At 48.3% G+C, this 25,632-nt stretch overlaps 1 protein-coding gene across 3 annotated transcripts; it reads left to right on the top strand.

Annotated features, from left to right (window-relative positions):
- The first annotated feature begins 1,886 nt into the window (after nucleotides 1-1,886).
- Upp1 (uridine phosphorylase 1) lies at nucleotides 1,887-20,514 on the top strand. 3 transcript variants are annotated; one of them, XM_075943383.1, is made up of 9 exons: nucleotides 1,887-2,151; nucleotides 3,327-3,413; nucleotides 10,212-10,276; nucleotides 14,113-14,233; nucleotides 15,687-15,845; nucleotides 17,422-17,536; nucleotides 19,052-19,261; nucleotides 19,549-19,695; nucleotides 20,310-20,514. In XM_075943383.1, exons 3-9 carry the CDS (start codon nucleotides 10,230-10,232, stop codon nucleotides 20,447-20,449), a joined length of 939 nt encoding a protein of 312 aa, XP_075799498.1. In that variant the 5' UTR covers nucleotides 1,887-2,151; nucleotides 3,327-3,413; nucleotides 10,212-10,229; the 3' UTR covers nucleotides 20,450-20,514. The 3 variants fall into 3 exon arrangements, with proteins under 3 accessions (XP_075799498.1, XP_075799497.1, XP_075799499.1); XM_075943382.1 differs by lacking the exon at nucleotides 1,887-2,151 and adding an exon at nucleotides 2,440-2,621; XM_075943384.1 differs by lacking the exon at nucleotides 1,887-2,151 and adding an exon at nucleotides 2,443-2,621 and having other exon boundaries at nucleotides 14,116-14,233.
- The last annotated feature ends 5,118 nt before the right edge of the window (nucleotides 20,515-25,632 follow it).

Genomic DNA, 25,632 nt, shown 5'->3' on the forward strand with positions numbered 1-25,632 from the left:
CTTCCTTGGAGCAGTCCGCAAGCAGAGCCCAGCAGAGTTCCAACAACTCACTGAAGTTCTTGGGATGCAGTTCCACCAAGTGCTCCAAGGCTAGCTCAATCACCCAGACATCCTATCTGGGAGATGCCACACATCTTGACTGTCAAGTTTCCCAAAAGTTAATAATCCGAGGTGGAAGTCAGTTATTAGCATCTCTTCCATCTCTGACCACAATTCATACGATTCCCCGGAGAGTCCATCGTCCCTGTTTCTTTGAAAATAACGCTGCCTGAGCCGGCTCCACCTTCAAATGTGCAGTCCTTACTACTGGCATCTTTGGTCATTTGGATTCCATCAAAGGACCAGTCATAGAGAGGACAGGAGATCATGGAATTTCATGCCTCATGAGGTTGGCAAAAAGTCCTCAGGGCTTGAACCCTGAGCGTCCCTGAGCTGTGGGAAGGGGCAGGGTGTGCCTTGTGAGTAAGATGGTAGTCTTGGGCAGCCTGTGACTGTCTGTGACACAGAAGTACGTGCCCTTCTGCACATAAAGCAGAGGGAGCTTTTCCTTTCGTTCCCACTAACAATAAAGACGCCGGCTGTTACCCACTGTGGCGTGGGTAACCTCCTAATACGGCCAGCTGGCAGGTTGAAAATCACCTTTGCTCAGCGTCTGTCCTCAGTGAGGGGGGATTCTAGAAACTAGGAGGGGAGGTTCTGTCTGGGAGTAGTGATCTAGAAAGCTTAGGGCAGCTGCTGGATGCAAACAGTGTAACCAGAGTCTCTGGTTTGCTGTGTGCCACTTTAGCGATAAGCAGAATTTTGTTTAAAAGAAGAAAAAAAAAAAGAAAATGGCTTTATTTATATTTGAACTTGACCTGGATGGGGGAGGGGGGTTTCTTCCTATCTTGCCCATATTAGAATTACAATTAACAGGAAAGTGGACACAAAGGCCCATAAATGTGCATATGTAGATGTAGTGGTGGGACAGGATACCCGAATTACTTCCCGGGAGAAAGTTCCTCTTCAGGCTCAGAGTTTCAGTCTGTTCTCACACACCCACCTTTATTTTCACTGGGGTGGGGGTCTGGGGGTGGGGAACAGGCTCCAGCACCTGGACCAGGAATGGGAAAATAGCGAAGCTGGGGGTGGGGGTGGGGACACACCCTCTTTATTCTCTAAAATAGTGTTAACTTTGGAAGATTGTTAAGTAGTTGGAAGTTGCTCTCAGATTTTGTTACTTGACAATAACGGGGCATCATTCTCTGGTGCTGGCTGGCCTTGGATAGGCCCCTCGTTTACTTCAATGCTTTATGGAGATGCGCCAAGGCCCTGGTGCGGGGCCCTTGAGCTTCAGGCCGTTCTACCCCACACAGATCCGCTGAGGTGGTTCTGACAGCTCTCAAGGCGCTGGTTCTGTTCTCTGCCACAGGCTTTGATGATGCTGGTTTCAGAGTAGCCTAGAAAATAGCAGATACAATATCGTGTTCGGACTCAGTCATCTGCAGAGTTTTGTGACTGAGAAGTTAGGCTTTGGTACTGTGAATCGAAATTGTAGATTTTAAGAAATGAAAGGGAGAGACCTCTTTCCAGGCGCAGGATGATAGGCAATTCTGCTCCCGCCCGTTCTTAGGAACCTAGGTCCTGGTGAGAGCACAGGGTAGTTGTGCTGGGCTGTATTCCTCTCCTCCCTCTTCATTCCCAAGCCTTTCGGTCCTCTCGCCAGAGTGCCGGCCAGCTGGGGAAGCCAAGCTAGGAACTGTGTGAGCAGAGGACTGGCAGGCCCGGCTGGCAGCTGGGGGTGGGGAGTCACAGTGCGGGACAGGGCAGGGGTGCCTTCTGCCAGATAGCTGTGTCTGAATGAATGAGTCATTTCCCCTACTGGGCAAGTGCTCCCCTGGCCTTCCCTCAACTACGGAGGATATCCCTGGATCAGGAAGGACCCAGAGGGGAAGAAAAAAAAAAGTCAAAACAAAACAAGCTAGCTCGCGATACTGAAAGGACACAGTTTACAGCAGCCTAGCTCCGCATTCTTGACCGCATCTACGCTGTCATTCATTGCTGGCACATTCCCTTCCCGTTACCAGATAGGTGGACCTGGGCCCTGGCACTAGAGGTGACCTTGGGTAGCCGTACAGCCGCTTCCAAACCGTTTCTTTGCCTGTGGAACAGGTGAGATAGCTTGGGTGTGATTTCATCCACAGTAAAGGAGGCTATGGGGCCATAGGGATGGCTCTAGATAACAAAAAAAAAAAAAAAAAGTCAGCTTTCCCCAGACGAAAGCAAATTTAGAAGTTGGAGGCTCCCGGGCAACTTTTCCGGATTGGGGGTGGAGGGTAAAGGAGCCAGAGTAGGCGCGGACGGGGTGTGTCTGGGCGAGCACGCCCTGGGTGCTGTCAGCTGAGCCGTCGGGCGGGGTCAACGCCAGGCGGTGACCCCTGGGCGGGGCTGCGGGTGACAGATCGGAGGAGGTGTGTTTGCGGTCATCAAGGTTCTCCTTTCTGGTCCGTTTCCTCCTTTAAAAGCTCTGGCGCGCAGCTTCCTTCTCACAGTTCTCCAGCCTTCGGAGCCGTTCGCGCGGTCGGCCGGGACTGGGCGGTGAGCAGTCTGCTTTGCGGGACCCTTGCGGGCTTTCCCAGCCTGTAAGTGAGGAATGAAGCTCCGGGGGTCGGGGTGGGGGAAGGACTCCTGGCGACCGCTCCTAAGATGAGACCCCACAGGGAGCGGAAGGGTGAGCGGTGAAAGTGGGAGGACAGCAACAGCGCTAGGCGAGCACCGCGCTCGGGATGCTCTGCTTGGTGCCCGCCCGTGACCTCTCAGCAAATGAAGGTGCAGGCGCCATACTGGGGGGGGGACACGAAGCCTGCAAGGGGAGGGGAGGGGAGGGGAGGAAAGCGCTTGAGGCAAGAATAGGTGAGGGCGCACAGGTGAGGAGAGTGCAGCTGAGTAAACAGGCGAGGGACGAGCAGGGGAAGGCCCAGCAGACGCCTCCAGGTGTTTCCAGAGTGTCCAGTCCGGCTCCGGAAAGAGAGAACCAGAACTCTCGCACAGCTCACGCCACCCAGAAAATTAGAGCTGGAAGCATTACATCTGTCTTTTCATGAAGGACGGAACAAAGTTTCATTTTGATCACTCGTATGGACTTCCTCGTAATTGATTTACCAAATGTTATCTCATAAAATATTGGCTCCGAGTTGTTTGGCTGCAGTTCAACCGAGAAACTCTCGCCAGGCGTATTAAATGTCACTAACTGATTTGCGAAGAACCCACCTTCACCCTCGTTACTGCTCTTTTCTGTAATAACCTGCTTGCAGACCTGGCTCACTGTCGCCTCTCTCTCCCTCCAGGACTTGGTGGAGTGACTCACCGGTGACTGGGGTGGTCTCTGACACTCAGGCAACCTTCCCAGGACGTGGACCTCCAATCTTTTGACAGTGAGTTTACCCGGGAACCCTGAATCTAGGGTAGAAAGGGACGTTTCCCATGAAGGCAATACAGGAAGCCTTTAGATGTCTGTTCACACTCTATGCTTATCCCCTCTCCTTTTTTTTTTCTCTCCATCTCCTTCTATCCCCTTCTCCTTACTTTAAGTTCCTAGTTCTCTTTGCCTCGGTTCTCTCTTGCGGGTGCTATCTGGGCTTAAAAGACAAAAACACATTGGTTTCATTCATACGCTGTAACCTAGTCCTTTAAAAAAACATGGTGACTTCCTTGAATGGAGTCTTAAGCTGTCTTTGCTGGTGAAAGAGCCATTCCCAGGGCCTGGCATTGTTGCCTTCTCTTTCAACTTGTGAAGTTTGTGCCCCATCTGCATTTGGGCTAAATCACCCCTGCTTTCCAGCCAATTGGCTATTGTTTTTTTCCCTTCTTCAGAGGCCAAGTGGACCTTCTAGTCCCAGCATAACCCTCATTACTGCGCATGTCTTTAATTCAGCATGTGCTCCTTGGACACACGTTATATTCTTGATACTGTTATACTTTCAGCGCTGTTAAACATTAATAGGTACATTAGTTTTTCTTTACCTTGAATTTTGTCAAAATCCCACCTCCCCTTTTTTTGCCTTATTTACTGACTACAAAAAAAGCCGGGCGGTGGTGGCGCACTCCTGTAATCCCAGCACTTGGGAGGCAGAGACAGGCGGATCTCTGTGAGTTCGAGGCCAGCCTGGTCTACCAAGGGAGTTCCAGCACAGGCTCCAAAGCTACAGAGAAACCCTGTCTCGAAAAACCAAAAAAAAAAAATTTAAGAAATTTTCTTAAGAAAGCAAAATAAAAATCATATGCATAACCGAAAGAGAAACTTCCCTGTTTCTCCTCACAGATAAGCACTCAGTAGTTTCTTTCCACCTCTCTCCCCGCCCGTCTAAACTCACACTACTGCACACACAGATTTACTTTTAATATACATTTCTGTCCACAAAAATTATAAATCTTTATGCACTGAAGTAAATAGTCTATTGCTCTGACTTTGATATCTTAAATATCAAGAGTAAAGTTGAAATTTAAAATCTCATTAATGAGTCAGTTTGGCAGCAGGTAGAGGAGGCAGGATGTACATGGAGGGGAAGGGCTACTTTCTAGTGTCTGTGCAGGTCCCGCAGGGCAAGCTAAACCATCAGGTCCTGTCAGACTGGAGGGCAGCATTGGACTGAGGGCAGGTCCTGTCAGCGTGGAGGGCAGAATGCCATCTGGGAGCCTTTATATCCATTAAACGTGGGCTTTTTCTAATTCGGCTTGATTTGGTCTGATTTGGACTGTTGCTTTGGTGGAAAGGTTTATTGGGGTACAGAAACTTTTTCACTAAGAGGCGAGCATCTCCCTTTGTTTTCATTAACTTAAATATGTCACCCTTAAGCATGGTTTTTGGAGAGGAATTATGTCCTGTGTTTTGGGTTTTGAGCTTATGAAATCACTGGATTTCCTCCAGTTGTGGCCATTCTTGGAAAGGTGGTTCTAAATCCTGAGAATCATTAGTGAAAGCTTTTTGTGGCAGAAAACCCGAGTTGAGAAAGTTATCACAGGTGTGTTCAGGCCTCTGGACTTCTCACTGCTGCTTTTCTGGCTCACGTCTCCTTTGTTGGTGACCCCATAGGGTCACACTTATAGGTTCTGTGTTCCTGAGTCATGCTACTTCAACAAATAAGCTGTCATGAGCTCCATACATGGCAAACGACACTGCATTTCCTGTCATGTTAGTTAGAAGTCAGCCCTTAGGATGTCATCCCTGCCCCCACCAAAGCCAGCATCCTTGGCTGTGCACTTTCCCCTCGACTCATTTTGTCACACTTGCTGTTGCTCCTGGCCCTCAAACCCGGGTTGCAATGAAGCGTCAGAGACAACTTGTGTCTTCCAGCCACCCAAGCTTGCCTGCAAATTAGATGACAAAAACAAACAAACAAACAAACAACAATAACAAAAACAGACTGGCAAGAGAGCAGATTACTGCGTAACTGTCTATGCAGATAATGAAGGTGTTTGTTCAAAAAGGGTGACCCAGAAAGTGGGTTTAATTTGGGGATTACTGCAACCTTAACAGAGATGGAAGGGGCCCAGCACCAGAGGTGGACACATGACTTCTGAGAGGGTAAGGAAAAGGTGCTTTTGGAGAAACAATGTATTTCAGCGGTTACATTTTGGGCCTGGTATTGGTGAGTTTGCTGTTGTGCTGTTCTGTTTTTGTTTTGATTTTTAGCTCAAGTTAACCTTGAACTCCTGGGCTCTGAGCTGCCCCCAGACTAATCTTCCTACCTCAGCTTCCTGAGCGCTGGGATGACAGACAGGATTCCAGATGATCTTAAAAGCTAACCGGGACTTCCCGAAAGCAGACGGGAAGTGTACTAGTTTGATAACAGTGGCTGTTTGGGTGCAGCATGGATTTTCGAGAAGAGCAGATTACTTGCTGAGTTGTTTGCGGGAGCTTTTGCTTTTAGGCAGAAGGGGTTCCAGAAACTCAGATGTCTTCTGCTCAGAAATTTTATGTCACTGTGTAAGTGGCCTTTCTGTCACTATGACGAAATCCCAAGGGATTCTGTTCAAGGAACAAAGAGTTTATTTTGGCTTTCTGCTGTAGAGGTTTGTTCCCAAGTTGATGGGCCCTGTGTTGCTTTGGGCCTATGGTAGTACAGTCCATCTTGGCAGGAATACATAGCGAGAGAGGCTTGTTCTGAGTCATGGTGGCCCAGAAACATGGTGTGGGGGAGGCTGGGGGTTCCAGTATTCCCGAAGCCCTAACTTCTTCCCACAAGACTCTCCCTCCTCAAATTTCTACCATCTTTTCCATAGTGTCACAGCTGGTGACCAAGCCTTAACAGGCCAGTCTTGAGAATTTTCGAATCGAAGCAGCTATTGGGGTTTACTTGGAACCTCTTTATACAGGTCTAACACGCAGGTCTCCATCATTCCTATTTACAACCCGCTGTGGATGCTTCTCCCTGTCATCTCCTGGTAAGCGAAGGGACACGTTGTCTGGAGATCACCTCTTGTCTGTGTCCTGGTTGCCTCTTGCAATGCTCAACTGTTGGCCTTGTGTAGCAGAGGATTCCCTTCTCTACGGCCTCATGGGTTCTGTGTTTCTTGGTTCAATAGTCCTTTCTCTGCCCCAAGCAGCTGGATCTTCTAGGATGGAAAAAGGAATGAGACCAAATCACATACTAGGAACAAGAAAGGTCCCAGTGAGCCCTAGTGGACTGGCTTCACCTCCAGCCTAAGGGTAGACAGAGATAAGCCTGCTTCTTTCTGAGCACAGGAGAAGCAGTTCTCAGTGGTTCTTCTGGGCTGGGCTAGAGTTTGGTAATTGTCTCCTGGTCATGGGTGTGGTTTCAGAAGATGTTTTCCTTCCGCTGAAGCATCTTGCTTTGAGGCTTGAGGCTAATGAGTGGTGAATGAATCCAGGAAATGCTGAGTTATTGTCTTGCCAATGTCCTGCCCCTGCCATTCTGTCTGAGCCTCTGAGGCTGAGGGACCGTGGGTACCCAGCTGCTGCACAATCTGGGTAACGTTGCTTCAGCCAGCAAAAGGCCTACTTAACTCTGTGTTAAGTCCCAGGATGAAAACGCTTCTCAAATGTGTTCACATGCCAAGCTGAGAAGAATTTGATCCTAGGGTTAAGACAACCGAGGGGACAGTCACAATACAAAGGCAAATGCCGAGGGGCTTATCCTGAAGAGTGTTTAGGGTGGAAGTGGGCTGTGTGTGATTCCAAAGTAAACTGGACAGCTGTTGTCACAGACCACATGACACTGATCTTTGGCAAGCTAGAGGGAAGCTAATGACATTTTGTTTGTCTGTGTGACCCCCCCCCCCACCCCCAGGGCGGGAGGACTAGCGAATTTCAGTTTAACAGAAGAAGCAAGCGCTGTGAGTTTGTGTTCACAGGTTGTCTGGCACCTGAGTGAGTCTAGAGACTTCCTGAGGGCATTTTCATGGGTCGTGTGACCCCCCCACCCCACAGCTCCTCAGCCTCTGTCATTAGTAGTTATCTTGGACCCCACCCTCTTGGTTAGTTTGTTAGTGTCCCCTTTCCTGCAGATTCTTCTGACCACGCAACCTAGCTGGTGCTTTTGAGCAAAGCTGTTATTGGCACGATTTCTATAGGGGTGATTGATGGTTAGTCTTTCTAGCAAACTGCTTCTCAAGTCGTCTAGGAGGTTGGTGAGGCGCTGCACAGGTCTGCATGTGCTTGCGAGGGTGTTTGTTACCTGAGGATTCCTGAGGGCAAGACCGCCTTGAACATGGGTGGCGCCAAACCCCTGACTTGGAGCTCGGGTGTCACCAGAGGGAAGAAGCTGCAGGATTTGTTTTCTCAGTTTTTTGGTTTCCTTCCTTCTCTGCCCTGCGTTCATCTCTTCGCTCGCGTGGCTCACCACGCGAACCGCGTACAGGTTCACTGTGTCCCGGGTCTTCATCTCTTCTCAGCTGTACATACTCTAGAGAGGAAGGGAACTTATCCGTATGTCTCCTCGAGGTTCACTCACAAAACCAACAAAGATTGAGCAGGAGAAAGGGCCTGCATGTTATCAATACACCGAAAGGTAAGACTGTAGTGCAAATCCCCGCAGGCTGTGTCTGCCCAACGGCTTACCATTGCACAAGAGCAGGAACCCAAGACAGCCGTGAAAGTTTGCATGATTGTCAGGGGATGAACTGAGACAACCCGTTGGGACTGGAAGGAGCCTAGGGACAGACATTCTCTTGTAGCTCCACTCTATTTATTCATTTTTCCTGAGGTAGGATGGAAGTCAGGCTAGGGGAAGGAACTAGTTCCCCTCTGCGATGAGGGAATCCAGAGAGGCTTCCTCATTTCTGCCAGCTCAGACTGTAAAAGCTCAAACCACCTTGTTCTCTGAATCCCCTCAGTGTTTCTTACCTGTTATATTAGTGACTTCTCTATTGTTTGATAAAAACACCTGTACCCGGGTAACTTATGGCAGAGTTTATCTGCGCTTACAGCTCTGGAGAGGTAAAGACCACCATGGTGGAGAGGTAAAGACACCATGGCTGGGGCACAGGACAGCAGGCAGCCTTGGTAGAGGCACTGGCTAGGAAACTGAGCTTACATCTAACTGCAAACACGGATCAGAAAGAGCAGGGCTGTGAGGCTTTTGGTCTACAAGTCTGTCGCTGGTGATGAACTTCTTTTGTCAGGGCTTTAGCACCTACGCCACCCTAAACAGTGCCACAAATTAGGGACCAGAGGTGTGTTTTTACACTACCTTGACACGTGCCAGATCCCGCTGACACAGAGCAAGGGTCCAGGCGCTAACTGCTGCCCTCCACATTCCTTAGCTGAGGCAATGCCATCGGGCTTTCTGTGGTCTTTCCCTCATACAGTCTCCCATGCTGCTGGTCATGTCACCTAGGCCAACTTTAGAATGTACTGTGCCATCAACATAATAACCGGTGCCAAGGAGATGGCTCAGTGGGTAAGCATTGTGGTTGCCAAGCCTGCGCCTGGGTTTGATCACGTGATGGAAGGAGGATCTCTGACTCCCATAGGTTGTCCTCCGACATCCACGTATACGATGTGGCACGCCCATCCCCAGTAAAATAAAATAATGTAAATGCCAAAATGGTTTTGAAAGCCTCATGGCCCAGCATCCAGTCCTGAGGGACAGCATAGGGACCACATCTCTCCACCCAGCAGCTCTGTGCTTCCGGTGGCACTCCCAGGTAAAGCCGCCCTCCTTATTTTCTGCCTGAGATAAGCGCTCCTTCTCAGCGGCGAGCTTGACTTGGGAATGTGGGTATCACAGGGTGAGTGAGGGATGGTACCTCCTTCCCAGGATAGAGTGGCTTCTCAGTGGGGCATCTGCCTGGCGCATATACCTTCCTGGGCTCCACCCTCCATACCACCACAACAAAAGCAATAGAATTCACGCCATCCGTTGTTTGGACAGCAACAAGCTGGCATTTCCAGACAAGTCTGCCTCTCATGCCAAATGAGAACAAAAGCCAGACGAAGAGGTTACAAGCACCAATTGCATGGGAATTTTCTCTGGAAATATCTACTGTAATTGTCTCTGGTTTGCAAACCTTACTGAAAATGATCAGTATGTTATGATGACAGCTAAAAGGGCATTTCCCAGCAGAGGAGTCTTTCAGCCCAGGTTTAGGAAATGCCTGCATACAGCCTGCAGTTTTTCTTAGTGGCGCATGGCCTATGGCTCTTCCGGAAGCTCTGCTTTCCTTACTTCCCATGTGAGCACCGGGGAAAGAGCCGTGGCTGTGCATGCTGCTGCCTGTGCATGCTGCTTTCCTCCTGCAGGCTCTGCAGCCAGGCTGGCAGCAGCTTAAAGTCCTTGCCCTCTCAGCAACGTCCTCTGGAGCTGGTAGCTGCTCCATTTCTGTTCAAACCCCTGCAACCGCTGCTGTTCTTTAGCAGGAAGAGGACCTTCAAGACTTCCAGAAGGGCAAGGCAGCAGAAGGATGTGGTCAGTAGGGTGAAAGATACCCTGACTGCTGCTGGGATGGGATGCTAGGAAACTTGAACTTTATTCCTAAAATGCACGATTGTGAGGTCCACCCATGTGGACTTACACACACACACACACACACACACACACACACACACACACACACACACACAGAGCGTATATACAGTGTACATTTCCCATAATGGACATGATGAAAATGTGAAGAACTCTGCTTTGCGCGGACTCCCCACATGGGTGCTGCCTTGCAGCACCCTAGGGACCTTTGGGTTGATTCTGTTTCATGTGATGTTTCCCCCTTAGGGCCTGTGCAGTGGGAAGATGGCCGCAACAGGAACTGAAGCAAAGGACCTCACAAACCATCACAAGTAAGACTGACCCATGCTGGGCCGTGTTGCTTTTATTAAGCGTTCTTATAGGTTTTCTTGTGCCATTTTTTTTCTGACACAAAATCTACCGTGTATCTCCTAACTCAGTCTTGTTTCTGAATCTTGAATATTTTCTTTTTCTCCCTGCTTTGTAGTTTTTCATGATTTCTCTTAGGTTTAGGCTTTGTTTAAAGAGCTAAATCGTGTCTTTGACTCCAGTGTGTATGCTTATGTTTGTGCACCTCCAGCCCAGGGTTTTGAGCATGCCGTAGTGAGTACATGTTCTACCCTAAGACCTCCTGCATGGGTTCCAAGTCCAATGAGTCTGATTTCCCTACCTTAGGGCTGTCCAGCATCTGCTGGGGCTCTGTGGGGTGGCACCCATCCTCCTTTAATGTGGCCTTAGTGGTTGGCCCTCTGTGGATACTTGGTAAATGAATTCGGTGATCATAAGGCAGAATAAAATTAGTGGAAACTGAGGTCGACTAAATATTTTTGTCTCCGACTTGATATTTTAAATCCTTTAGCTAGTATGTTGGAGATGGTTCCAGATCACATACATGTCAGCGTTAATGAATTTTAAAATCTTTGCTCTTGTGGTTGTTTCTCCCTTCTGCTTTTCCTGGAACTGACAAGTGAAGAAGGTTTTCTGTGTGTGAAAGGATTTCTGTGTGAAAGGATTTCTGTGTGTGAAAGGTTTTCTGTGTGTGAAAGGATTTCTGTGTGTGAAAGGTTTTCTGTGTGTGAAAGGATTTCTTTGTGTGAAAGGTTTTCTGTGTGTGAAAGGATTTCTGTGTGTGAAAGGTTTTCTGTGTGTGAAAGGATTTCTGTGTGTGAAAGGTTTTCTGTGTGTGAAAGGTTTTCTGTGTGTGAAAGGTTTTCTGTTTCTGTGTGTGAAAGGTTTTCTGTGTGGGAAAGGTTTTCTGTGTGTGGCCGTGTTGTCTTAATCACATCCTGTTGTGTCATTTTGGAGCAGAAGCTGGCCCTTTCTGTTTTGTGTTCCCTATTTGCCACATCCTGAAGGAGGATATGGTTAAGTGCCTGAAGGGTGTGCTATGATGCCTGGGATTTCAGATTGTCCTAGAGATCAAACATGATTTCTGGCAAGGCCTAGTTGCCCATGCCCTGCTTTTGGTCCCACAAGAAAGGGCTTCCTCCTGCTAATAAAAAGCCAGGAAATCTGCCAGGAGAATGGGGTCAGTTGGTGGGTGCATTCTGTGCCTTGGTCAGGTTGCTTGCTCTTTTTCAGCAAGGTTTGCAGCTCAGGGCTTGGTCAGCAGTGATCCTGCATGTATGACTGATGTGTGTGTGTGTGTGTGTGTGAGCGTGCGTGTCCGTTCGCGCGCACGCGCAGGCCTTGGATCTCCGACATTGTTTGTGAAGTGGTCTGCCCACCTACCTCTTACTCCTCTTACTCCATTTATGAGAGAGCTCTTGACTTTTCCCCGATACTTATGCTAGGCTTATCTTTTCTTCTTCTTCTTGTATTTATTTATTTATTTTTTGGATTTTTCGAGGCAGGGTTTCTCCGTAGCTTTTTGGTTCCTGTCCTGGAACTAGCTCTTGTAGTCCAGGCTGGCCTCGAACTCACAGAGATCTGCCTGCCTCTGCCTCCCGAGTGCTGGGATTAAAGGCGTGCACCACCACTGCCCGGCTTTAGGCTTATCTTTTATATAACAGTCTTAAAGTTTTATGTGTTGACTTAATCTGAACACCACTGTAAAGTAATAGGCTGTGGGGGGGGGGGCTGGAGAAACATGGGAGGAGGCAGATAGGGCCAACAGAGAAGAGAAGAGGGATTCTTCGATGCCTGCCCTTAAAGTTGACTAGCAAAGGAGAAGCAATGGGGACTAGATGAAATAAATCAATCAGAATAGGTCCACTTAACCTTCAACTTTGTTCAATTCTGTGTGTGTGTGTGTGTGTGTGAGTGAGAGTGAGAGAGAGAGAGAGAGAGAGAGAGAGAGAGAGAGAGAGAGAGAGAGAGATGTGGGAGACATGGCATAGTCTCCAGGAGATTTTGATAATTAAAATTAGATTAATTGCATTTAGTTGTATATTTTATTTTCTTTTTTGGATTTTCGAGACAGGGTTTATTCTGTGTAACCGCCCTGGCTATCCTGGAACTTGCTCTGTAGACCAGGCTGGCCTTGAACTCGGAGATCCACCTGCTTCTGCCTCCCTGAGTGCTGGGATTAAAGACATGTGCCACCACCACCCGGCTTAATTGTATAAATTTTTCTAAAGATGTAGACAGCCAGATTGCCTGTAATCCCAGCACTCAGGAGGCCAAGGCTGGGATATTGAGTTCAAGGTCATTCTGGCCTACAAAATGAAACTTGTTTAAAGAAAAAGAAATAGGAGCTGAGGGAGTGGCTTGCTTGCCTCACGTGCTAGGGTTCTTTCACTAGCACTGTGGGGGGAGAGGCAGGAAAATCAGGAGTTCAAGGCTACATAGCAGGTGGAGGCCAGTCTGGGAAACAGTGAGGTCCTATCTCTAAAAAAGAAAGTGAAAGTGACCAAAACATGTGAGGCTGATCTGGGAGAAGGGGGAAAGGTCCTTTGTGAAGTGGCACGGATCTGATGGAACAGCAGGTTCCATCCCCACAAACCCATTATGGCCATTAGCTTGGCAGCACAGTTCTCAGGAACAAAGTCCATACTCAACACACACCATTTTCAAGTCCTTATGATACTGCAGTGATCTCTGGATCACTGCTTTCTCATCTTTTTCTCTTGAGTTAGATTGAAGAGAAAGTGTCACTAGTTGGCTCTGGGCAGAAAGCCAGACTCAGAAGGAAGGAATGGTAGCATGATCGCTCCATATTCAAGGACCTACACCCGCGTCATCCTGCCAAGGAGACACTCTTTGGACATCAGTGTGCATGTGCTGTGAGGCAGCTGTGCTGAAGACTGCCTCTGAGAAAGCATGGCAGTCTTTCACTCAGGATGGAGTGATCTGGCCCTGGGGTGTTTGTAAATCAAACTTCATTGAAGTATACCACATGTGTTTGCCCTCCTTGTCCCTATCGCTTTCAGGAGACAGGGGCAGAGTTAAGACAGAAGCATCATGGTCTAGAGCCATATTTACCACCTGGCTTTCTACCTTCCTACAAAATGTTACAGAAAAGCAAAATGGTGGGAAGTCATATCATAACAATCTTTTAAAGAAAGAAAGTGGAGGCTTAGTTTACGTGTTTTGCCTGCCTGCATGCATGTGACTGTAGAGGCCAGAAGAGGGTGGTGGGTTCCCTGGAAGTGGAGTTAGAGATGGTTGTGAGCCACCATGTGAGTGCTGGGATTAGAACTCTGGTCTTCCTGCAAGAATGCGTGCTCCAAACTAGGAACATCTGTCCTCTTCAGCCCCTCAGGACACGCTTAGTGTCACAGTTCTGAGCAGTAGGAGCTAATACAACGGGATCCAGAAAGGAATTTCTAGGCACTTAGATCGGAAAAGTTATCTCAGGCAGCAGAGGAGACTTTTGTTCTATTTCTGTCCTTATGTCCAATAGTGATCATATTAACCGTCAAGTTTCTGTATTGACTATAAATTGAATATATCAACTAGCATTCTTTATGTTGAATGATTTATCAATTTGTTCTTTAAATTTTGTTGGCTCTTTTGAGGCTTTGCTGATTTGCCCTAAGAGCAAAGAGGGATTAAAAGAAAGGAGAAGAGAGGTAGGGACCTTGGCAGTGTGGTTATCTTCTCCCCATGATGTGCTTGGGTCTCTTCCCCACCGTGTCCCTCACGCACCTCTTGGATGGGGACCATATCTTGGTAATGCTGGTCGTACACACCCGTGTCCTATAAACCTTTCACCTTTTGTTCCTAGCAGTGACTGCTTCGTCCAGCTTTCAAATCCAAACATAGCAACCATGAAGGAAGATGTTCTCTACCACTTCAACCTCAGCACCAGCACCCACGATTTCCCTGCTATGTTTGGGGATGTGAAGGTAAAAAGCCCCGGCATTGCTACTATGGATTCCGACCTCCTCTTCAGTACCGCTGCACCTATGCACTATGATTGACAGAGGACAGGACTGCATTCTATCTCTCTCAGACTTTTGCAAATGGCTGTCTTTCATTTACAGGGATAGCAGATATTAAGTACTGCTGTGTAGGCCTCTGCTTCATCTCTGAGAACTTTCATATATGAACAACAGCATGAGACTCTCCTGAGCCACTCAAGGTGGCCCGATGCCTATGACTCTAGCGACTCCGGATCTCAGGAGTTTGGGGCAGTCTAGGCAATGTAGAGAGCTGGGAAGGATTTCCAAGAGGTGCGGTGTCAATATGGAGTCTGTATGATCCCTGCTTGTAGTTGGAGGTGTATATTGGAGCTATTGTTTTAATTATCAGAGGGATAATTTTAATGAGACACCTCCAGTACAGAGTCTTCAGTTCTCAGTGCTAGGGTGTCCTAAATTTTTGTAAAATTCTTTATTAAAATTTGTTTCTAATAGACATCTATTTGCGTCTTTGCAAGGAACAGTGTGGCAGTTAATTCCTGTATGTGATATGAAGTGGTAAGCAGAGTGGTCAGCCCCAAGTTCACAACTCAGGACACTCAGAATCCTGTCTGCTGGTTCTCTTGCAATTTACAGTTAGGTGTGGTAACTGTTACCACACTATTAAAACAGGGCTCTTTGGTAACTATAGTTACCATACAACAGGACTCTTCAATGTTTAATCCTGCTAAAGAGGAATTAACACACTGAACTAAAAACCAAGATGGGCTTTGAACACCAAAGCTGGACCCCATCTGCCATGGCTAGCACTCACCTTTGGTAGCAAATGGTGGGCAGATTTCATGTTTTTTTATTGATTGAATTTCCATCTATCCCAATATTGCTAATCTGTTTTTTCTGTTTCAGCCCTGGAAATGGCTTTTCATGTTTAGAGATATGCATTTATTTCTTTTATACTCAGGTTCCATTAAATCACTTTGACTATTTGCTAGTCTTTGGCAAAATAAAGTCTTAGATGACACTTTGCAAAGCAAAGGTTTTGCTTCTCCACCTGCAAATTCCCAACCCCCTACTGGGATGCTATTCTTTGCCACTCAACACTGGGTCACTCTGGTCACGTGAGGTGAGGTATTCCAACCATCTGAATCTAAACCCAAACCCCCTTCCAGCACCCTAGACTGCCTCCCACCTGGTGTATGGGACCCAGCATGGTGCCTGCTCTTGCCTTTTCAAAGACAGCCAGGGCCTGTATAGAGCTGTGCTCTGGGTGCCCGTGCTGAGCAGTGATTACTAAACTCTCCCTGGGAAGTTGATTGCTCACTTCCTTAGATACACTTGGTAAAGGTCCGGCCCAGCAGCTTGCTAGGAAGTTCGCAGTGACCCCAGTGTTGCCAGTCAACTTGAATAGCTCTAACGACACGGCGTCTTCTGCTTTCAGTTCGTGTGTGTTGGTGGAAGCCCTTCTCGGATGAGCACCTTCATCAGATATGTGGCTGCTGAGCTGGGCCTTGACCATCCAGGGAAAGAGTACCCCAACATCTGTGCAGGCACTGACCGCTACGCCATGTATAAAGTCGGACCTGTGCTGTCCGTGAGCGTGAGTACTTGCCTTTCACTTGGATTTGGTCTCCATGCTCTGCAAGGCCCTGTGCCCCCTCCCCCCCCCACTTCTGCCTGTGCCAACAGCTGAACAGCTGTTACCCTAACATTTGTTTACTGTAAATGGCTGGGAGCATGGTGAGCTCTTAGCAGCTGGCATCTGGGCATGTGTAAGTCCTAGGCTCCAGCCCTTGAGGCTTAGCTTCCTGGAGAGCCTCGGTATACAACAGCAGATACGCATGTCAATATACACAGCTGTCCACTCCGTGTGGGGGTGGCAGGTGTGGGGGTGGCAGGTGTGGGGGTGGCAGGTGTGGGGGTGGCAGGTGTGGGGGAGGGCTTCCTTGCCTGGCCCAGGGCTGGAAGAAGAGCCACATGCCAGGTCTCCGTGCCTCTTCTATCTCATAGTGAGGGACCTGCTTTATAACGCAGGTTGTGTGAGCAATAAAAGTGATTACGGAAATCTCCAGTATCCTACCAAAGGAATCGTTTTCTAGCGATTGATTTCCTTTGATGGCATTCATAAAATGAAGAACTACAGCTCACAGTGAATCCCCGTCCTGTTGAGATGTGTGTCTGGACACTAGTCAGCTAGACCTCCAAGCGTATCAGTCACTTAAAATCACCTGATAGCAAAGTCAACTTGTGGAAGCGATTCCTGTGTTTGACATTCTGAAAGGGGTCGGGACAGGAGGAGAGAGGAGGTATCTTAGATATGAGGGTGGGAGGGTCTTTGAAAGGTCTGTGGAGTGGGGTTGCATTGCTGCAGAGGCCAGGAGAATATGGCAGAGGCAAAAGTGAAGTCAGTAGATATCCGATGTCAGGGATTGAGCAACCAGTCAGTTATCTTATTTTGCTAAATTGGAGAGGGCAAGAGAAAAGTGCGGTGGTTAAACTTTATCTGGTATGGATGAGGGCCTTTGGGCATGGCTTCAGCTATCAGACAGCATGCTCATTATCCAGGGTTACCTAGGAATGGCTTCCTTCCTCCCGGCAGCTGCTTCCTTCCTCCTGGCAGCTGCTTCCTTTCTCCTGGCAGCTGCTTCCTTCCTCCTGGCAGCTGCTTTCTTCCTCCTGGCAGCTGCTTTCTTCCTCCTGGCAGCTGCTTCCTTCCTCCTGCTATGCAGCTTGTGTGAGTCAAGCTAGGTAGGTCATGTGGAGGACAGCTCTGTTAATATTTTGAAGTCTGTCCATCATTAACACATGATTTTATTAGTTGAAATAAGCCACATAAAACACACAGTAATCTCCTTCCCCACATGGGCTTTGTTCCAAAGAGCCCAGCGGATGTGTCGAAGCAGAAGAGTACCAAAGCCGATAAATACATTTCACTTGTCACCCAGGTATAGTGAAAGGATCGCAATAACAACTCACAGTAGAAAATTATAACTGTATAATACAGTGGAAGTTAGGCTAATGTTCTCTCTGCCACAGTCTTGTTCTCTGCAAAAGCTTGCTTGTCTTTGGGGGACTTAAAATGTGGAGTGAGTCCTTCGAAGGGACTTGTGTATGAGCTGACATACACAGCATTGCACAATGCTGTGCTTAGCCTCTGCATTTCTCTCTGGTTTCAGCACGGCATGGGCATTCCTTCCATTGGGATCATGTTGCATGAACTCATCAAGATGCTGTACCATGCCAGGTGCTCCAACATCACCATCATCCGCATCGGCACTTCCGGCGGGATAGGTGAGGACTGAGGATTGATTCTGGCCCTGTGGGTGGAGGAGGGGCTAGAGCCCTGCAGCTGCTCCTGCGTGGTGTGAACACAGACAGGATCGCTCCAGGGCCTCCCTCTCCGCCTGTCTCCTTCTTCCATCAAAGTGTGTACTGGGGCAGTAGGATACAAAACTAACAAAGGGCCTGAAATTAGCTCAGAAATTCTTAAACATTGACAAAACAAACAAAAACCTAACCCCCTCAAAGCCCCCAAATCTCCCAAACAAACACCCCCCCCCCCAAACCCAGAAACAACCTAAGACGCAAAGAAGTGATCTTGAAGAAGACTGTGAAATGCTAAAGACTGCAGTCTTTCTTACTGGTAGAGTCTAGGGATAGCACAGGGGTTCATCATGTATTCAAGATGGGGAGTTTTGCCCCAGCCTTGGTCATTCATCCACCATTAATCTCAGTGAATAAGTTAATCCATCCTTTAGGGCAGAGTGAAAGTCTCTTCTCACATGTCCCACCCAGTCCTTAGTCTTCCTATTTCACAGTGGGGATTTTATTTCAGTGTGGGTTTTGACAGTCAGGGCTGTGTGTGTGTGTGTGGGGGGGGTGTTGGGCAGTGACATACTATGGCCTAAGTAAAAGTCTGAAGCTATAAAAGGACAGCCCTGGCTGTCTTGGAACTTGCTTTATAGATGAGGCTGACCTTAAACTCAGGTCCACCTGCCTCTCTGCCTCCCAAGTACTGGGATTAAAGGCGTGCATCACCAAAACCCAGCTCTAAAGCAATTCCTTATTTGTCCTTAGGGAACTAAAGTCACTGTAGGCACTGGTCTCTAATAGTTATTCTTCCCACCAGGAACACAAAGCCATTGATAGGAAGCTGTATTGACTCCAGGGGCAGTAGAGCCTTAGATTTAGGCGCCTGGGTCTATGGACATTGTTTTTGGAAGGCAGGATTTCTAATTCCCTGGTAGTGGTCACATTGTATAAGAAAAAAATATGAACCCAGCAGAAAAAAAGGAGCAGAGTGTTGTTTTTTAAAGCATGCAGCTACTCAAGGAGGACACACCTCCAGTGCCGATATTGCAGGGATGGTTGTTGGTGGTTACAGAGGAAGAGCAGGCTAGTCAGGAGCTGGAAAGGATTGAGGCTGGTTTTGAGGCATGTGGCTTTTCTATACTTTTGGATCTGGCTGAAAGTGTACAAAATAAAGATATAATCTGGAATGATTAAATTAACATGGACACCTTGTTGGTGGAGCGCTAGTCAGTGCTACGGCCGCAAGATAGAGACATTCGGTAAAGGATGCAGAGACTCCCGGCAAGATTGCTGTTCTCTGCTTTCCCTTGCTTTCAGCAGTGGTTCTGTGTAAACTCCCAGTGAGGAAAAGCCCTAACTAGGAGGAGGGACAGATGGCTTTGAGTATACGCTGGGTGCTTCCATACTCCACTGTGTGGGATCGTGTTCCTTGTGCCTGTTCTCGGCAGCGCTACTTTGTCACCCCGGTAACCGCGATACCTGCATCTTCCTCAGGTCTGGAGCCTGGCTCTGTGGTCATCACCCAGCAGGCAGTGGATGAGTGCTTCAAGCCAGAGTTTGAGCAGATTGTCCTGGGAAAGCGGGTGGTTCGCAGCACCAACCTGGATGCGCAGCTGGTGCAGGAGTTGATGCTGTGCGCCTCAGACCTGGATGAATTCCCCACCGTTGTGGGCAACACCATGTGCACCTTGGACTTCTATGAGGGTGAGAGGAAGTGAGGGCGTGTCTGGTCTAGGGATCCCTCGCCCACCCAAAGCCTGCTCTGTGATGCCATGGTGCTGTCTCTGCTGGGATAGCCGCATGTGGGATGCTAACTCGGTCCCAGTATTTCTGCCACGGCTGTAATATTGACCCAAATAGCTCTCCACTTTATGAAGCCAGGCAGGCGGGGTCCCTTCATCCCTGTGTCTTGATGGCACGTACAGTAGGGTGCCCAAGTGTAGTAACCTCTGACTATGTGCATGTGATTCTCCTGTCTTTGTGTGACACAGGGCAAGGCCGTCTGGATGGTGCCCTCTGCTCCTACACAGAGAAGGACAAGCAGGCTTATCTACGAGCAGCCCATGCCGCAGGTGTACGAAATATTGAGATGGAATCTTCATTGTTTGCCACCATGTGCAGTGCCTGTGGCCTGAGAGGTAGGAAGACCCGTGATGACCTTGGTATCTCTTTTCCATCATTTTTGATCATAGAGGGCCCCTTCCGAGAGTACCCCATTGTTGATTTCTCACTTGTGCCTGCCTTAACCAGGTGTTGACCCTGGAGCCCTGGTACACATACAATGTCTTGATTGTCACACCACAAAACAGAGGGTCCTCGGTGTTCTTGCAGTGATTTCCCACACCACTGAGAAGGGTGACAAAGATGGTGGTGACCTAGTCCAGCTCAGATAGAAACTTTCCCCAGCCTTACCAAGAGCTTGGCTTTCAGTACTGAAGGCTAATCCACCCTCTTGTCTAGACCTGAGCATCTTTCCAGACAGATCTGGGACAACCTATGTCCTGCAGGGCTGCACAGGGCAGCCAGGAGCTGGCCCTGGTCAAAGGCCATAGGTGATGTGGTAGAGTAGGGAACTGCCAACGTTGCTGGAGGGTGTGTCTTCCTCCGCGGTGTCCCACTCCATCTGTGCAGCCCTGCTGTTTCTGCTCTGCACACTCCCTGGCCCTGGCACACTCCCTGGCCCTGGCCCCTGTTCTCGGTGAGCTAAGGCAGGTGTCTGACGCTGCCTTGATAAGACCTTTGCCCTTTGCAGCGGCTGTGGTGTGTGTCACCCTCCTGGACCGGCTGCAAGGGGACCAGATCAACACTCCCCATGATGTGCTGGTAGAATACCAGCAGAGACCTCAGCGACTGGTGGGCCACTTCATCAAAAAGAGCCTCGGGAAGGCCTGAGGCTCTTGTCCTCGTCACCCCGGACAAGCCTTTGCAACTCTTGGTCAATAAATCTATTTTTCATATCCCAGTGTGTGGCTTGGCATTAATTTTACACAGGAACACATGGAATTGGGCTGCATTTAACACTAAGAAATCTGCGGGTTAGACACATAGATGTTTTAAATGTTCTCTTAAAAAACATTTAAAAATGATTCAAATGTTCATTCTTTAGGACTATTCTAAATGAATGAAAACTTTCAGATTTTTATTTCAAAGGTGGTCAGATTTCATGTCACTAAAGTAAGAAATTTGGCCAATTGTGTCATTAAACAGATTTCCTTATGTGTTTCAAAAATGCTATGCAGTCATCCTTCGCCAGCTGCAGATAGACTTCAAGACTGACAGGAGCCTGTCGTCAGGGAGAGGAGCGCAGGAGAGCCACCCCAGAACCTGAAGCGCACTTTCCTGTGGGATTTGGCAACACTTTTGTGACGCCCCCCACACCCCCTTCCCACAAGTGTTGATGGCCAAGCTCAGGGTGGACCTAGGTGGTGCTGTACCACCCTCTGCTGTCCGGTCGAGGTAGTGCAGGCTATCTGACCAGAAATTAAAAGCCTTGCCCCCCCCCCCCCCCCCCCCCCCCCCCCCCCCCGGCTTGTGGTGTACTGCCGCTGGAGGGACCAGTTCAGGGCCTGGCTTGCAAAAAAGGCAGCTCAACAGAGCATCTCATTTGCGCCTGGCAAGCACTCATATGCTTCGGCTGTCACAGCTGAGTTTGTGGATCTACTTGGGTTATTGGGATAAACACTGTTACCCAAATTTCTTCACATGCCACCGAAGACTAAGCCCCTCCCACCTACTCTGGCTCCTAATTTTCAGCTCTGGGCATTGACTTTGTCTACTCGGGCTCCCTTCCTATCACACTGACTTTGTTCGCTGGGGCTCCTTTCCTACCACCCGGCCTCAGTCTCCTGCACCCCCTCACTCCATTCCCAGTGCTGACAATAAGGAACCCTTCCTGCAGGAGAAATGACACCAAGTGGGTGTCCCTCAGCAAATTATACAGAATTAGGAGCGTGGCTGGGTTTGTTCTGGGTTCAATTCCACCCATTTAGAACCTCAGGGTCCTGTTCTGCCTCAGGGCATCCTTTGGAGATGAGCTCAGAATGGCATCCCCTTCCCCCCCACTAAATCACAACTGCTAATGCTTTTGCATGCAAAAATGTAAAAATGTTACCAGTGGCACTCTGGAGTTTACCTCAGCAAACATGGCATTTGTTCCCATGTCTCCACGATGGAGAAGGGATATATCCCAATCCCTTAAAGGTAACAATGTCACCCACCAGAAGTGAAGGGAGCGATGCTATGTATCTTTGTCACAAATCTTAGCATATACCCAATTTAACCTGTGCAAACCTGTACGATTTGGTAATTCACCTCTTGTCCTAAGCCTGCTTGCTGCCTTCAACTACTTGGAGAAAGCTTACACGGCTCAAAAAACGTGGAAAAGAATGTCCATGCTGGTAACGTCCTCCATAGCAAAGCTGGGAGCTGTCCGTAAGCACCTAGTTAGGTGGGGGGCATGTGACTTTCCCTTATAAAGTAAAAAGACCGGACTCTTACTGTTTGTACCAGATACTTTTATGGCAACTTGACACAAGCTAAAGTCATCGAGTCGAGAAGGGAACTTCAGTTAAGAAAATGCTTTCATACGATGGGTCTGTAGGCAAACCTGTAGGGCATTTTCTTAGTGATTGATGGGGAGGGACCATTTGTGCATGGTGTCATCCCTGGGCTGGTGGCCCTGGGTCTGTAAGAAAGGAGGCTGAGTAAGCCATGGGAAGCAAACCAGTCAGCAGCACCCCTCCATGACCTCTGTCCAGTTCCTGCCCTGGCTGCCCTCCCTCCCCAAGATGCTTTGGTCGTGGTGTTTCATCGCAGCAGCAGTTATCAGGACCAGCCTGGACAAAATTACCTCTCGCCAGGGTAGCGGTGTGGGGATTTAGAAATATAGTAAAGACTATGAAGACACAAATGAAAATAATAAAATGGAGAAACATATAGGATAGTATCGGGAGGGAATTCCAGTGAGTACTGAAATTCACCTGCTTTTAATTTCCTATTACTTAAAATGACCCCAAAAGGTAGGAGTAAGACAAAAACATGCATTAACATGATATAGGGAAATGTATACACCAATTGAATGTCATGGGCTACAACCATAGTTAAATATTCTGTTAGAACAAAACAAGTCACGCTCACTCCCTAGACCAAAACATTCTGTAGGCAAACCAATCCCTGGATGGAATCCATTCTTATCTCTATAAGAGAGTTGAAGCCTTAGTTGATCCTTAGACTTTTGTTTGAGGTAGAAAAATGTCTACTTCTCTATACTTGAAATACAAGATCTGGCTATTAGCCACACCCGTTGAAAATAACCTTGCGAGAACAGAACTCTCTGTTCTACAGCTAGGTGGGACCTTTGTTTGAGATAGAAGCACAATAACCTTGAAGGAACTAGAGGTGAGTTCTGACTCTGACCTTTGATCAATGAAGAAATAGGCTCACATTCTCAGGTCTCCACAAATAGTAACCCTAGACACTGCTGTTTCCGAAAAGCTTCTGTGCAGACAAGTCACTGGCTGCCTGGAAGGAAGTACCTCGCTTTCCACACAGGTGCTGGAGACTGGCCTTTACTCATCAGGGGCGTCCCCTCTGGTGCTGGTTGAATGAAAGGAGCAGTCAGAGTTGTGGGCATTCACAGGGGTTCAACTAACAACATTGCCATGTTTGTGGTGTCAGGATGTGTTGGCTGAATCCTTACATGAAAGTCAGAGTGGGCACAGATGTAGAGAGTGGTTGTGTATGTGTATGAAGTTGTTTACAAATTTTAGAACTGTAAAGGGCTTTGCTGGGGTCAGAGTTGGATGCCTGAGAGGGGTTCTTCCAAAGTCAACCCAAAACTCCTTCTGAAGTACCCTGGTTCTTTGTGGTGTCCTGCGATAGCTATGGGAGAATCAAACAGGTGGAGGGTCCGAGGAACACGTTCTTTACTTCACTGCATCTCTTTCTTAGGATGTCCTACAGATGGACCTGGTGAAAGTCCATGGAGGGCTCAGGTGGGGAACTTGAACTTCTGAGGGGCTTGTGGTAAGGGTCCAGTTCTTCCTCAGGGAACTGAGCTATACATAGTTTCCTGTGGGTCCTGTCTTGGCTCCTGTTGTCCTCCTGGATCTGTACTCCCCGGACACCTGTCGGTGGCTTGTAAGGGACAGATCCCCATGCTCCTGGCGTTCAGCTTGCTAGAAACAGACCGGTGCCCTCTTATTAGGTGTGCACCCTGGGCTGTGGTTTGCTTGTCACACCACTGAGGATGCTCTGTGCCAAGTGAGGTTCCCACTGGGACAGGATCCAAAGCAGCATGGCTCAGGAGAGGCATCTGGTACTTAAGAGAGGTGTGTTCAGAGGGGGCCAGCCAGATAGTCAGCTTGGAAAGAGGCAGTGTGTCATCCAGAGAGTCAGCAGGAAAAGAGGCGGTGTGTCACCCAGACAGCGGGGAGAGAGGCAATCAGAAGAGGCAGTGACAGAAGACATAAGGGTGCACATGTCACTGGCTGTCACTTTGTGAGACTAGGTTGTAGGATGGTGTGAGTATGTCCAGGGAGTTAGCAAGGCATGAAAGGGACACCTGTTCCTCCTGGGGTCTCTTGCTGGACATCCCAAAAGGTGGGGTTTTTGGTCATCCTAATGACAGATGAGGACAAGCTGGATCTAGAGTCTGCAGCCTAAAAGAGTTGGGGTGATCAGGGTACACTTGTGTCGCAATCCTGGGTATGAATGGGACAGCACTGGGCGCAGGGGAAAGGAGCCCCTGAGAACCCACAGTGGCCATCATGCAGCCCAGCTCTTTCCTTCCTGTGCTTCTTAAGCCCTACCCCATGAATCTGTGGACATTTCCTGCGGATACTGTCTTTAGTGGAAGGCAAGTATCTCAGGGCACTTAACAAAACACCACACTGGGTGACATAACCATGTGATGTCTCATGGTGCTAGTGCTGGAAGGTCAAGATCAAGGTTCAGGCAGTGTTGGGTCCTCCTAGGGTTTCTCCCCTGACCTTGTAGATGGCCCCTTTTCCCAAGGTATACCTGTGTCCTCATAGACGGAGACTTTCCAGTGTTTGTGTATCTGTGCCTTCACTGATGACATACGACTGTGGATGCTTCTTCCCAAGCCTACTGGTCAAACAGAATGTGTCATCTCAAAACTTATTAAATCATAAATCCAGCCTAAGAATAACATGTCAATGAAAATAAACTCCTTGATCCACATCAAACATAGTGGCAAGAAAAGAAGTTCGGGGTGGAGGGGGGATGTATAACTCAGTTGGTATTGTGCTTGCCTAACTTACTTAAGGCTCTGGGTTTGGTTCTTTGCCCCACAAGAATGACACGGTGATGCATACCTATAGTTTGGGCATTGGAGGCAGAAGGATCAGAAGTTTAAGATCATATATAGAGTGAGTTCCATGCCTGCCTGGGATACACACAAAAGATGAAACAAGGAAGAACCTGAAATTACCCGCTTAGGAGTTTATTAGAGGGAGTGTGTGCAGGCCTGGGGATTGGTGTGCAGAGAGAGAGAGAAAATGGCATGTATATCTTTTTAAAAGCTGCCTACTGCATGTGCACAGGGGGTTGGCATGACTACATCATACACAGGTGACGCAGATGACGGGCTCACGCATGTGCACAGGGTTTAGCTGAATCATAGTGGATGTAACCATGCATACATGCATTTTGGTCACGCAGGGTCCTTTAACATTCAGGCACTTCTGCCTGAGGGCTTGTCTGCACATGCATGGCTCTAGAACCCAGAAGTGCATCCTTATTTGTAGCTGAATAATTACAGAACCATGTGGTGACTGTGCTGTGCCAGAAACAGACACATTTGTGTCTTCCTGCAGGCAGAATTTATTGAATAGCAATAAATTCATAAGTGAAGACGTTTAAAAATTTTTTTATCATTTCTATTTTATGTGCTTTAATGTTTGCCTACATGTATGTATGTGAACCACATGCATGCCTAGTGCCCACGGAGACCAGAGGAGATCATCAGATTCCATGGAACAGGAGTTAGAGGCAGTTGCAAGCCTCCAGGTGGGTGTCAAGAACCTAACCCCAGTCTTTTGCTTGGGCAGCAA

The sequence above is a fragment of the Microtus pennsylvanicus genome, chromosome 12 (assembly GCF_037038515.1).
Source record: "Microtus pennsylvanicus isolate mMicPen1 chromosome 12, mMicPen1.hap1, whole genome shotgun sequence".
In the NCBI taxonomy this organism is placed as follows: domain Eukaryota; kingdom Metazoa; phylum Chordata; class Mammalia; order Rodentia; family Cricetidae; genus Microtus; species Microtus pennsylvanicus.